Here is a 14,774-nt window from a genome sequence, read left to right as displayed (position 1 = left end):
TTTCAGTGTCCTAGGCACAGAAGTAGTAACCTGTTGTCCTGATAGACTCTTCCTTTCTATAGAGGGATATGTGGCCTCTTGCCTCCTGACTCTACATGCCAGGGCCATGCCCCTCAGCCCTGGGCAGCCTCACCAGCAGAGTGCCTCTTTACTCAGTGCAATATTGGGAATGGGTGATGGCTCAGATTGGGCTCTAGAACCCCATGAGGCATCCTGTGAATGAGTCGTTTTGTGAGTTAGAGTTCTCACGCTATTAATACCTCATTTGAGATAAGGGAAGAGGGAAAAGTCCCTGCATGGAAATATTCCTTCTCTAAGTGGCACAATGTGATGCTTCTAAAAATACATGTTTGTGCCTGCTAGACTCTTAGCTCAGCTCTGTGAGAGCCTCCTCTGCTCTTGGAGAAGCCGTTTGTACTGTGGACCCTAGAAGCGTTCCCTAGTGACCCCGACTCTTCCTGGAATAAAGGGTAAAGGAGGGCAAAGAGAAGAGTTGTTCCCTAGCCACACTTCACTTTTCTTGGTTCACATCCTCTCAGCCTCTTATTTTTTTCTTTTGTCAGGAAGGCCTTGGTTCAGTTCATTGAACATGTTATTAGGTGCCTACTATGCACAAGGCACTGGCTTAGGTGCTCAGCTAATTTCTCACAGAGGTCCTGCCAAATCTCAGGGGACCCCAGCCCAGAAGGCGACTTCCCTACCTGTCCCACAAAGGCCCTGAAAGGTCTGGGTAGGGAAATATATAGTCCCTACAGCTCAGCCCAGCCTTTCTCTGTGGCACTTGGAAGTTCACAACACTTCTCACTTCCCTCATTCAGCTGTCCATCTCCTGTAGCCTTGCACAGAAACGGCTAACAGTTACTATACATCTACACAGCCAGCCACACGGTAATCCTGTGAAGTTGGCTCACTGAGCCATGTTACTCTAGTGCCAAGCCAACAATGGACATATTACAAAACTCTGGTGGCCAGCATACCCCCAAAGCTGTACTTGTAAGTACTTCATCTTCACCCCAAATCCAGTGAGAGATTACCTACTACAGACTCTCTCCATTTTGAGCTGTGTTTTTGGCAGTCCTCCTCCATGGGCTAGGATAAAGAAGAGGAAGGAGGATAGAGGGCCTGGATCTATTCCAGCCCAATCGTCTCCATCTGAATCCTTTCCCACACCAGTCCTGCTGATGGAAGAGAATTCGACTCAGGGCACATCCCCATGAGCCATGTGGAAAACCTTTTGCTGTTTGGAATTGGATGCCCTATCCAACGTAGGGAGAGGGGTCAGAGCATAACAGTCCTACCTGAGGATGATCAAAGATGCTGTTATTTCTCCAGTATATTTAACTTATATGTAGTTTTGAGATGGAAGTGTAGTCTCAATAAAAAGAAACCTAAGAATCATCACACAGACGCTACCCTTCATGATAATAAAAATAAAGGAGGGTGAGGGAAATGTATGAGGTATGAGTGACTTAACAGGAGAAACAAGGGTAGGGCAAGACCTTCCTTCCAGGTCATCATACCCTAGGAATACCAGTCATTGATACTGCTAGACCTGGCTAGGAAGGGATCATGACTTTCATAATGCCAGGTGGTTTCACAGAAGTACAAATCCCACATCTTGTAGCTATGTTCTACAAATATCCTCCCAGCAATGGCTCTTTAATGTGTAAGGAAATAAAGAAAAAGGGCATGTGTGCTAGCTACTGAAATTAGCTCAGTGACTTTGGAAGGTGATCACTTTTCAAAGCATGTATCAAACCAAACCAGTAGAAAATAGTGGTGTTGGAGACAAGTTAGGAAGGAAGGAGAAAAAAGCTGGAGACTCTTTGGAGAAGGGAAGCTTAGACAGTGGGTAGTAGCCAGTGTGTCGTTTCCAAAAGAGTCAGTGAAGAGATGGCCTCAGAAGACAAGGAAGAGCCAGAAACTCTCCTAAACCAGAAGAGACTACAAAAGGTCACATCAGATCCCTTTTGTCTCTAAGGAGCTGGGAAGTTGGGGTATTCATGGGTCCTTTGTAGCCATCCCTAGAGGGAGAGTGGGACAGTGGAAAGAATGCTGGCTCTGCAATTAAATGTACTGGGTCCTTCCCACCTGCATGGCCTCGGGTCAGATTTAACCTCCCTGGGTTTCAGTTCCCAGGGAACTGAAAGGGGTCTTAAAGTGAAAGGGGTCGAGCTAGACCATAGTCAGTACAGTAAGTACATGTCAAAAGTGAGATCCACCCCTAGATATCTGCCAATTCTTTCAACATCCAGTACAGAATTTTAATTGATTGCAAGCTTAATATGAATCAGCAGTGTGACATGGCTGCTTAAACCAAATTTTATCCAGTTTCTCTAGACTTGGACTTAGAATTCTAGTCCTAGTTTTGCCAGTCTCTGAGTCAGCCTCAGTTTCCCCATATACCAAATAGGAAAAATACTAATCACTCTGTTAATCTCACAATGTTCATAGATGATGGATTTAAAACTGGAAAGGAACTTAGAGTGAGGGAAGAAATAAACATTTATGTAGCACCTACCATGTGCCAGGAGGCACTGTGCCAAATATGCCAAATTTTTACAAATATTATCTCATTTGATCTTAGGAGGTCTTTAGAGGTCATGTAGTCCAACCCTCTCATTTTACAGATGAGGAAACTGAGGCTCAGGGAGGTTAAGTGACTTGCCCATGCTCATGCAGCTAGTAAATGGTAGAGCCAGGATTTGAACCCAGGTCCTCTGGCTCCAGATGTAGCATTTTCACACAATACTGACCATGCTGGTTATTGTGAGGCTCCAAGAACTAATGTGAGAGCACTTGAAAAATATGCTGCACAAGGCAGCTAGGTGGCACAGGGAATAGAGCTCTGGCCCTGGAGTCCAGAGGACCTGAGTTCAAATCCAGACAAAGACACTTGACACTTACTATCTGTGTGACCCTGGGCAAGTCACTTAAACCTGATTGCCTCACCAAAAAAAAAAAAGCAAAACAACAGCAACAAAATGCTACACAAGTTTATAGAAGTGATTGGCATTAATAATAAAAGAGATGGCAGTTTGACAACCTAGGTCTAGCTCTCCAGGTTTCAGTGGCAACTCTGTCAGTAGACTCCAGCCAGAGCATCTGTTTAGTACCTGGATACAGTGTGGCTGTTTCATCTTTCTCCTTTACTGGCTCCCAGGCTCAGTGGGCCTAGAATGTTTTGGAGGATAGATCTGTTCATGTAGGGGATGCCTTTTCTGAAGGGAGGGGTTTCCTGCTTAGGGGTTATTCTCCCACCTTGACCCATGCTTCAGCCTTCCCAACAAAGAGGGAGAATAGTAGCAGTGGTGTCCCTATACAATCCCCTTGCTCTGCTTTGCAGGTGCGACGAGTTCCCAGGAGAAACAGTGTGTGTCTGGCTAGAGAGCTGCTCAAGCTTTTGGGGAGGAAGGCCATGAGTAAACATTGCTACCCTGGGGTCAGCCACTGGGACATCCAACAAGAAGCTGCTATCAACTGTGGTCTCAGATCTACTAGCATTTCCTCTTCTCCAAAATGCTGGCTTCCTGCCAGTCCAAATACTCACCCCTGGACTCAGGCAGTCTGTGCAGCTGACTTCATCAGTTCTCTCCTGTGCTTTTCACTCCTGACCTTGGTGGAGGTGGTGGTGCAGCAGATGAGAGATGCTCAGTGGAGGTGACTGGAACTGTGCTCATCTACTGCTGAGAAGTCAAACTGGAGTGCACTATAGGGAAGGAGAGAAATTTTCCCAGTGATTCCATATCCATATATGTAGACCAAATCTAACAAATTGAATTTTAATATAGATAAATGTAAGTTCCTCTAATTAAAAAAAAAAAAACAACCACAGGATGAAGGAGCCCTGGATTAGTAGTAATTTATGCAAAGAATGATAACAATAATAATAGCTGATGTCTATATAGCATTGTAAGGTTTACAGAACACTTTATGCGCATTAATTCATTCAATCTTCACATCATCCCTGAGTGGTGGGGACTACAGGTATCTTATAGATGAGGAAATGAGTCTCAGAGAGGTTAAAGGACTTGCCCATAGTCGATACAGTAAGTACATGTCAAAAGTGAGATCCACACCTAGATATCTGCCAATTCTTTCAACATCCAGTACAGAATTTTAATTGATTGCAAGCTTAATATGAATCAGCAGTGTGACATAGCTGCTTAAAAAAGTTAATGAAATTGTAAGTTGCATTAAACTACTGTTGGAAAGTAATGCTTACATCCTCCCAAGGACATTTCTGTGGACCTCTGAATGTAGAAAAGACATCTGCCATCTCTCCTTCCCAGCGTCTCACTGGTAGCTTCCCGACTAGATTTGAAAGCACTTTTGAGGGGTGGTCAAGAGGGCAGAGAATGTGAATGCTGTAGGCTAATGATTCGTTAGCTGTGTTCTCCTCTCAGTAGCCTTAGCTTGAGCCCGCTTCTGTTGGATCCACAGGGTTATTTTTCTTCACCCATTGTGACTTTTTCCCTAGAGAAGATACTGTCCTATTCTGCCAGTTCTTCTCTCTTTCTACTCTGGCCAGTGTTCTGAGACTCCTCTCCTGGGGCCATCCTGTCTCTCCAGGGAGCAGCAGGCAGCTGCACCAGGGTATTTGGCTGCTTGCCACTTAGATAGAGCATTCAGTCACCAGGATCCTCCAGCTCACAAAACCACAGGTTTAATTGGTTGCACAGAGTGGGTGTCTAGTGGTTTCACCGGAGATGAAATCAGACAAAATGTGGGAGCCCAGATCTTCATAAAATCTCCCATCTACATTTCTTCTGGATTGGGCATGACTGAACTGTGGTTGAAAAAGAATGCAGGGCACTGTAGGGAAACCCTAAATATTCTACCAGCAATGGAGGGACCCACAACTTAGCCCATCATGCCAGTGCCCCATAAATAGAGATGAAAGAATCTTCCCTTTTGTGATATCTGTGCCCAGAAGGCAGGACAGCTCAGGGTGGAGACCCCAGGCTCCTGGCATTACTATGAGTGGAAGTGGGGCCCTGTCTGTGCCAAAGAGGAACCTCTCATGAGTCATTCCTCAGGAATGAAATCTTTTGGCTTCTGTGGAAACATCACTTTGATCTTGATTCTCAAGGATTTTTTTCCCAGTTTGGTTGACTTCCCCTCATCTGTTTTATACCCAAGGCTTATCTACCTCCCACTTTGCACCTTTCTGGGTATATTTTGTCTCCCCTCCTGGGGATCAATTGGCTCTGACCCAAATATGCTTGGACCTTCGTCCCTCCTTCCATCTTCACTTTCCTCCAGGTGTTTTGAGCCATGTCAGAGTTCAGTGTATTTGGCTTTAGATCATCTCCTGCAGAGGTTGTACATTTGATACCCTTTCCCTCAGAAGGCTCTATCTCTGCAGAAGTGCAGTCTGAAGCCCAGGGCTGATAAAATCATTACATAGGAGCTATGCTCCCAGGCGGAGCCTTTCCATGCTTCTTCCTCTTCCCTTCCACTTCTGATAATGCCCCTGAGTGGCAGGAAGGAGCAGAGTCTGGAAACCCTTAAAGCCTCAAAAGGATCCCTGACTAGATGGGGTAAGGTGGGGCAGCTAGGTGGCGCAGTGGATAGAGCACCAGCTCTGGATTCAGGAGGACCTGAGTTCAAATCCGGCCTCAGACACATAACACTTACTAGCTGTGTGACCCTGGACAAGTCACTTAACCCCATTGCCTACCCAAAAAATAAAAAAATAAAAAATAAAAAAATAGATGGGGTAAGGCCAGGCCCTTCTTGGCATGCCCAGCACCCAGCTTAGGACCATGCATATGGCAGGTTCTTAGTATTTCCTGAATACATTCATTTAGGCTTTTACCTCCTGCTAGACCTTTTCAAGAAGATTCTTGGCAAGGCAAGGCTGGATGGAGTGAGGAAGTTTCTCCTACCCCCAGGAAGCTTCCCTGGGAAGGGCAGAGGTGGCTTATGGTCTCTTGGCCTCTGAATTTCTTAGCGGGGTGACTTGGAGCACAGCTCTTTAACTTCTTTAACTTAACTTCCTTATTTGTCAAATAAGGATTATAATATTTTTCTACATCCTTTACAGGGTTGTTGCAAAGAAAGTGTTTTGTAGAATATAAGCTCCTTGAGGGTCATTTTTGTCTTTGTCTTCCCAGCACCTAGAAGAATCCCTTGCAAGAAGTTAAGCACTTAGTAAGTGTTGGTTAAATTGAGGTGAGTTTGTCATAAATCATAAGGCACCCTCTCAATGTCCATGGGTAACCTCAAGCCTTCCTGCCTGCTCAACTCACCTGCCCTACAGCAAGATAAAACCCCAAAAGGAAAGAAATGCAGAACTGTAGGAGCAATGGGGGCCTTCTGACAGCTAGGCCCAGTCTCAGCCTTCCTGTTCTGAATTTGGTACCCTAAGCCTTACCCCCCTGACTCCAGGACTTACCAAGAGGTAGAGTAGAATAACTCAACACTGGTTCCCTCTCCCCACATTTCCCTGCCTTGAACTCTTCTGGACTAGAGTCCAGGAACCCCACTCAGGTTCCCCACTCAAGACTGTACTGAGTTCTCCCTGTACTGAGTTTCTGAGTCCCAGGAGAAGGGGGGACCAACCAGAGAAGAGACCCAGTGGCTGTTTGGGGAGGCCACTGTTCACTGTTGTGTGTTAAAAAACTGATAGTCACCATCTGGATCGTCCTCCACCTCTTAAGCGCCTGTAAAATCATTGTCACCCTCACTACATCCCAAGAAAATGGCCAATCAATCTCCAGTCGCTGTAGAAGATTGTTTCAGTCCACTCCTTTTTAAGCAGCCTGACACCAAGGAGATAATTGCTCTTTGGATAAGATCCCAGGAGAGAGAATGACTGTTCCTTTTATCAAGCCTTTCTCTATGGATCGGGTGCCCACAAGATAGCTCTGTCCATCTAGCAGGGGCCTCTGAGGAGTATTTAAACAGCTCATTAGTAAGAAGCCTCTGTTAATGTGGGAGAACTGAGGCAGAAAATGTGAAAGGGAGTAGGTCCTTGTAGGCTTCCCTTCCCACAGATTGCTCTCCCAAAGGGCTTAAGGCAGTATGCTTTGGGGGTCTCTTCCCCCTCTCCCCCAGACCACAAACCACAGGCCCCATTGCCCCAGCTGGCCCTGGGTAGGGATGTCCAGATTGCCTTCCTCAGTAGCCTGGAATTGGTGGTCTGCTCCAAATAACATGGGCAGAACTGTCAGACCAGTTCACTTCCATGCCTAACTTGGCTTGGACAACATGGGAGTTGTCCAGGCCAAGTTAACAGCTGAGAATGGGAGGCATGGGGTTTGAGAGAGAGATACCAGAGCAATCCCATTAGGAAGCAAAAATTCCATCTCATGGGTGATCAGCTACAAGCCTCTCTGAATTTACAACCTGGAACAACTCTGGCCTCTTTTAGGAGACAGCTGAGACTGTAGAGGAATAAAGCAGGAGGAGAAGGGCCCAGGCTAAGGTCAAGGTGAGACCAATTTGGGATACTTGGCTTTGAAAGCAAATTAATAATACAATAACCAAGTAGGGCTATAGAGAGGAGGGAGGAGCTGTATGTTTGGCAGATGGGAGGAGTTTTCAGACCTGAGAAGGAATCAATACATATGGGCTCCATCCCATAAATGCCCTCAAGGCAAGTTTACTCCTATGTGTATTTCCCCCAGAGTGTTCAATAATAGGGATAGCATGGAACAGACACTCAGCTCAGCGTGACTTATTGAATATATGAAATGGCATGAGACCTTCAAAATTTCCAGGAAAGGTTTAGAAGAAAGAAAAAAATGTACCCCCTGCCCTCCACCCCACTCACAGCCCCATACTCCTCGGTGGGCAGAATGGTATGGTGGAAAGAGTCCTGGACCTGAAATCAGGAGACCTAGGCTGAGCTTTCTGAGACTTTTTCCTCCTATGTGAAAAAAGGTATGATAATACACCTCCTAGGATTTCTGTCAGGAAAAGGCTATATAAAATTGAACTGGTTTTTGCTATTAACAAAGCAGCATAGGGAATATGGTTCAATGGAGAGAGAATTGTTAAGTCAGAGGGCCTAGATTCAAATCCCATTTTTGTCACTTAATACCTAAGTGACCTTGGATAAATCACTTAACCTTGCTTGGCCTGCTTCTTGATCTGTGAAGTGAGTGAAGTAGGCAGGATGACTTCTAAAGACCCTCTTAGCTCTAAATCTATAATTCTATTATCTTGTGATAGTAATTATTATAGGATTTTATAGGATCAATTTAAAATCCCGTACAAAGTATATGAAACCAAAGGGAGTATAAAAGACAGAGATCAGGGAGTGGAATTAATCCTGGAACAGAGAGACTTAGATTTAGGGCTGGACAATGACCTGATAAGTTTTCCTTATTTTCCAGAAGAGGAAGCTGAGGCCCACAGAGGGGAAGCAATTTGTCCAAGGTCACATTGATAATAAGGGGCAAAACCGGGTTTCCAGCCCTGGTTCTCTACCCCCAGGTCATCTCTTCTACTATACCATACTTAGAGTGGGCCAGACAAAAAGCCACCCCAGCAGTCTTCTGCAAGGTAGCATATGATACAGTGTAAAGAATGCCAGGCTTGGAATCAGTAGATGGGTTCAGATCCAGGCTTGGAAACGTGCTCACTGTGTGGCCTCAAACAAGTCTTTAAATTCAGTGGCTGGCAAATAGTAGGCACTTATTAAATGTTTGTTGATTGACTGGATATTGTGAAGAAAAGACTTCAGAAATTTTAAAAGCCATGTAGCTAGTAATAGCCAGCATTTGTATAAAACCCTCTAAGGTTTCTAAAACACTTTACAAGAATTATATCACAACAACCCTGGGAGGGAGGCACCATTATTATCCCCATTCTACAAATGAGGAAACTGAGGCTCAAAGAGGTTAAGTGACTTGCCCAGTCGGGTCACTGGTAAGCTGGTCAATGACTAGTTATCTGAGGCTGGATTTTAACTCAGGTCTTCCTGCTTCTAGGCCTAGTTCTTTATCCACTGTTCTGTCTAACTCAATACATGACTCTTAGAGTTTGAAGCAGCTACCTGCCCAGAGGCCTTGGGAGTGAACTAGGAAGATTTTAAATATAAGTTAAGAAAATCCAATATGAAGATATCAACACTCCTACAGCTGCCTTCATCCCTTTGTTATTTCTGGCCACAGACTTTCCAACCTAAGAATCAAGGCTTGAAGGAGATTCCTGTAAGTCTCAATCCACTAGTACGTGTCTCTGAGGTCGTTGGTTACCTCTATCGTGGTAAGGTGTGTCCACCCACTCTAAGATACCCCTGTCTTGGAAATACTTCACCATAGCACCTCAGCACTCCCATCTCTTTCCCTGAGATTTGAGGGACCAGGGATTGAGATGAAGGATCGCTGCAGAGCCAACACTGTGCACCAAGTTGGACCTGTTCTGCTCCAGCATGTAGTCACTGGCCAAGCGGCTCCAGGGGGCACTGGGAGGGCATGGTTTTCCTCCCTTCTGCATTTTCCCTGGAAATTTTGTCTGTTATTCTTAGGGCAGCTGACATGGGGTCATCCTTCAGCAGGGAAATGAAATCCTGGAAAACTGGGACCCCAGAGCTGCCTCCTGTTATATATATAAATGGAATGGAAAATTATTTCAAATACAAAGTGCTCTGCCCTCTGAGAATGTTCTCACAGAACGACTCCTGGGATTTTTTTTTGACTCTTTGCGGGGGGAGCTCTCTCATTGGTGAAGGCTTCCTAGCCAATGAGTGTTCCATGTGCCTAGGCTAGCTCCAACAGTGAGAGAAGCCCTCTGCCTGGAGATGCTGAGAGGTACACAGAGAAGACAGTGAGAGGGCTGTCCTTAACTTATTGAGCTGACCCAACACTGAGATATGTCTCCAGTAGTGAGAAAGAATAGCACTGAACAGCTGTTCCTGTCCTGTGTTGTCCTCTTAGGTACCAACAGTATGGATTTGTGAGATGACTGGCCAGAATTAGGGAACTAGTCTGCAATCAAAGAACAGAGTTCTTTCCCAAAGTGCTGAGAAATATGGCCGCATGGCCATATAGGAATTGAAACTATAAATCTGGTCTTGCTAATAGCAGACTTGAATCTTCAGAGCAAAGCAGCCCAGACTAGCAAGGAAAATATACACACATGAGATGATTTCATTGCTTCTCTGCCAGTAGTGATGTTGGTAACCATGGCCATGGATGTACTTGGTAAAGTGCACTGTATTGTATCTTTTATACTCCCCCCCTCTTTTTTTTTCAGTTTTTATTGATGCCTTTTGTTTTTTAACATCCTCATAGTATCTCCAGCTCACCCACTGCATCCCACAGCCTACTCGGTGTCCTGCTCTAAAGCTACCTACGCCTTCTACTGTGCTCTCTGGAGTGCTTATTCCATAGGAAACAAACTTGCTTTCATCTTAAATCTTTCCCATTCCTTCCATCTTCTGGTTCTCACTGACACTTGGATGCCTCTAAATGACACAGACTCCCTGGTCACCCTTTGCAGCTATCAGAATTTTGATTAATGCAATTCATCTTTACCACCCAATCAAAATCCTAGTAACTGTTGTCTAGCTCATTCCCCTTCCTTTCTCAATGATTTCAGTACCTGACTCACAGTTTTTCTCTCCTTCTCAACTCCTGCCATTATTCTTGGGGACTTCAGCACACATATTGATTCTCCCTCAAACACCCTAACCACTAAGTTCCTTAACCTACTCACTTTTCACGAGCTAGTTCTCCACCCCACCTCAGCCATATATAAAGATGGTCATAACTTTGATCTTGCCATATCTCACAAATGGACCATTATATTAAAATATTCCTTTATCTGACCATAATCGTTTGCATTTCTTCCCCCCCCTTTCTCTTTCTCTCTCTCTCTCTCTATCTCTATCTCTGTCTTCACTTACCAAACCCTCAACCTTTGATCCTTTGGTTCTCTTACAGGTCATCACCCCTACACTAGCCACTCTATTCTTCATCTTGATCCCTTGGTGAACTAGTTCAATTCAACATTGCCCTTTTCCCCTTGAGTCCCTGTCCCCTTTTCATATTGCTGATTGCACCCCGCCAATCTTCATCACCGTTGGATCACTCCCACCATCTACTGCCTTCACTCCTGTATATTCATGCTACAAAACAAAAGTAGAGAAAAATCACACAACCATTCTGATTTATGTTACACAATGTCATCTGGACCCTCATTGCTACTGAGCAGTCCTACTATACCTACCTTATCAGTTCACTATCCCACTCTCCACAGCAGCTTTTCTGAACCTTTTGATCCCTCCTCAAATTTCCCATGGCTCCCCTTCCCCCACTATCTCAGCCTGAGAACCTTGCCTCATATCATAAAGAGAAAATTGGGTCCATTTAGCATGAGCTCCCCCTTCTCTTTTCCTAAACTCATTTTGTTCATATGGCTGCTGCCACTATCTCTTCTTTTACCGCTGTCTCACAGGAAGAGATGGCTTTGCTTTTTACTATGACTAAGCCCTATACCTGCACAAGCAGTCGTATTACATGCCAACTCTTCCAATAGATCGCTTCATCTGTTATCTCCACTGTCACTTATTTTCAGTCTCTCCCTGTCTACTGGCTTCTTCCCTACTGCCTACAAACATGCCCATGTCTTCCCCCCCCCATCCTCAAAAAACCCTCACTTAATCCTTCCATCCCCATTATCTTTCTACATTTTTTCTGCCCTTTGTGGCTAAACTCCTTGAAAAGGCCATCCATGATAGACACCTCCACTCTCTCTCCTCTCACTCTTATAATCCAGCTTCCAGCCTTATCATTCCACTGAGACTGCTCTCTCCAAAGTTACTGGAGATCTCTTAATTGCCAAATTCAATGACCTTTTCTCAATCCTTACTCTCTTTGACCTATCTGCAGCCTTTGACATCATTGATCACCCTCTTCTCCTCGATATTCTCTTCTCTCCAGGTTTTTGGGACACCATTCTCTTTCTGGTTCTCTTCCTATCTATCAGGTCTATACTTCTCTGCCTCCTTTGCTAGACCCTCATCCAAACCACGCCCTCTAAACTGGAAGTGTCTTTTAGGGTTCTGTCCTGAGCCTTCTTCTCTTCTTCCTCTGTACTGCTTTGCTTGGTGATCTCATCAGCTCCCATGGATTTAGTTACCATCTCTATGTTAATGATTCACAAATCTGGCCTTCCTGCCTCAATTTTATCTGCTGACCTCTAGTCTCTCATCTCCAACTGCCTATAAGACATGTCAAACTGGATGTCCAGTAGACATCTTAAACTCAATATGTCCAAAACGGAACTCATTATCTTTCCTCCTAAAACCTCCTGTCTTCCCTATTACTGTCAAGGGCAACTCTGTCCTCTCAGTCCTTCAGGCTCTCAGGCTAGGAGTCATCCTGGATTCCTCACTATCTCTCACCCCTCCATATCCAATCTGTTGCCAAGGCCTATCGATTTCACAACATTTCTTAAAATATGTCCCCTTCGCTCCTCTGATGCTGTTGCCACTCTAGTGCAGGGCTTCATTGTCTCACGCTTGAACAGTTGCAGTAGCCTGCTCTTGAGTTTGCCTGCCTCGAGTCTCTCCTCAGTCCAGTCTATCCTCTATTCAGCCACTAAAATGATTTCCTAATGTCCAGGTCCAATCATTTCACACACACATTCTCTCTCTCTCTCTCTCTCTCTCTCTCTCTCTCTCTCTCTCTCTCTCTCTCTCTCAATAAACTTAAGTGGCTCCCTATCAACTCCAGAATCAAATAGAAAATCCTCTGGTATTCAAAGCCCTTCATAACCTAGCTCCCTCCTATCTTTCTAGTCTTCTTCTTACACCTTATACCTCAACGTATTCTTTGATCCTGTGACAATGGCCTCTTGGCTGTTTCATAAACAAGACACTCCGTCTCTCTGCTCTAGGCATTTTCTCTGACTGTGCCCCATGCCTGGAATGCTCTTCCTCCTCAACTCTGACAACTGACCTCCCTGGCTTCCTTTATATTCCAACTAAAATCCCACCTTCTAAAGAAAGCCTCTCTAAACCCTTCTACTGGCTTTCTTCTCAATCATTTCCTGTTTATCCTGTATATAGCTTATTTGTACATATTGGTTTGCTTCTTGTCTTCCCCATTCAATTGTGAGTTCTTTGAGGGCAGGGACTGTATTTTGCCTTTCTTTGTATCCCCAGCACTTAACACAGTGCCTAGTATACAGTAGGTGCTTACTAAATGTTTACTGACTGATTGGCAATAGAGCACTATACTAAATAATAAAAGAGATACAGTGATTAAATAAGACAAGGTTTCTGCCCAATGTTAGTATAGCAGTTGTGTTACTGCAGTCAGAATGGTGACTTGTCAGAAGAGACACAAAACCAGGAGGCACTAACTGATGTAGTAAACACTGGGCAGGATCTCTAGAGAAGACCTTTGAGTACTCCTCTAGGAATAGATGATATCCAGATTCAGAGGTTTACTATTATTATAGTTAGTGAGAGCCAAGGCTCCTTGTAAAGCACTTTGTAAACCATAAAATAATGTCTGAGTACATTTGTACTTTTTTACTTTGATGGATACATGATTTTTTCTATGTACTGCTAGGTGCATTTTTTTACCAAGGCAATTCAAAATCCCCCTTTCATCCTTTCTGACTCCCAGACATGTACTTAGTTAGCAGAAAATCTTTCTTTGGGTCTTTTGGGCATTTTGAAGGTTCCAGTGTAGCACTTTTGGTGTGCATCTGTTATTCCTCATTTATGACTGGACCACCTCATTTTCTGTTCATATGTTACTTTGACATTATCTTCTAGGTTTCTTCTTGTTATATGCTTGTCATTGTTATATGCTATGATATACTTACTCTACCATGCATTTTTCTGTTGCCTTCTTAGTCACCCACAATTTTAATTTTTTGGAACTCTCATGGTGTTCCATAATCTGCAACTAAGGAGTATCTCACTGAGACGAAATGACATTCTGATATTATTAGGGAGAGATTCCATGAGATGAAGAGGTTATTTAATGTGTTTTTTTAGTGGATCCATATAGCTTGATGTCATGTACATTGAAAGATTAATAAGGTATCTTCATTTGACTCTCTTTTTAATTTTGAAATCATATTTAAGTTTATTAAGACTTAATAAAGGAAGGGCAGAGCCAAGATGACAGAAAAAAGGCAGTAACTCACCTGAGCTCTCCCTAAAACCTCTCTGAACACCTTTAAATAATGCCATAAAATAATTCCTGAAGCTGCAGAACCCACAAAAGGATGGAGAGAAATAATTTTCCAGCCAAAGACAACTTAGAAGGTCAGCAGGAAAGGTCTGTCACTCCTGGTTGAGAGTGGAGCACAGTCCAATGCAGGCCACACCAGAACAGACCCAGCCCCAGCAAACCAGGAACAGGCCTTGGGAGCTACTGCATCAGCAACAGTAACAGCTGCTTCTGGAGCTCTGCTTACAGACAGGAAGGGGGTCAAACAACTGGTCAGAAGGAGATTATAGGGGCCTCTTTGCTAGCACTGAGGCAGTACTCTGTTGCCTTGCCCATACTCAGATCTGAGTCAGAATCCTGGGTGGCAGTCCCAGGGCAAGGAGGAGCACTAACATAGCAGAGCTTATGGCTGCAGTGGAGCAGGACCCTCATCGCAGTTCCAAGGCAGAAAAGAGTGCTTGTGGTCACTCAGACCAGAGCACAGGCCAGGAGAGTACTAAACACACCTCTCCTTAGATCATAACACCTTGCAAGAACTGAAAACTTAGAGGTCCCTAGAAGTATCTCTGAAAACAGCTACAGAAAAACCCTGAAGCTTGGGACAATGAAACTTCCACCCTGGAAGCA

General features: G+C 44.4%; 1 protein-coding gene and 1 long non-coding RNA gene across 8 annotated transcripts in view; one reads left to right on the top strand and one right to left on the bottom strand.

The window, feature by feature from the left end:
• LOC110205288 (uncharacterized) overlaps positions 1-4,558 on the bottom strand; it is a 31,493-nt gene extending 26,935 nt beyond the window's left edge. The window contains exons 1-2 of the long non-coding RNA XR_013484711.1: positions 4,226-4,558; positions 3,551-3,709 (exon numbers count right to left, since the gene is read on the bottom strand). This is a non-coding gene — a long non-coding RNA (uncharacterized LOC110205288). The remainder of the gene's footprint in view (positions 1-3,550; positions 3,710-4,225) is intronic.
• EXD3 (exonuclease 3'-5' domain containing 3) overlaps positions 1-14,774 on the top strand; it is a 423,178-nt gene that overhangs the window by 318,154 nt on the left and 90,250 nt on the right. The window contains exon 21 of one of the 7 annotated variants that reach the window (XM_020981785.2): positions 3,347-3,664. The exons of the other annotated variants lie outside the window; for them this stretch is intronic. Coding sequence (XP_020837444.1) covers positions 3,347-3,664 — 318 coding nt within the window. Of the gene's footprint in view, positions 1-3,346; positions 3,665-14,774 lie in introns of those variants that run through there. 7 annotated transcript variants of the gene reach the window in all.

Source organism: Phascolarctos cinereus, unplaced genomic scaffold, assembly GCF_003287225.1.
Source record: "Phascolarctos cinereus isolate Bilbo 61053 unplaced genomic scaffold, phaCin_HiC Scaffold_2;HRSCAF=192, whole genome shotgun sequence".
Lineage (NCBI taxonomy): Eukaryota > Metazoa > Chordata > Mammalia > Diprotodontia > Phascolarctidae > Phascolarctos > Phascolarctos cinereus.
This window is presented reverse-complemented; position numbering and strand designations above follow the sequence as displayed.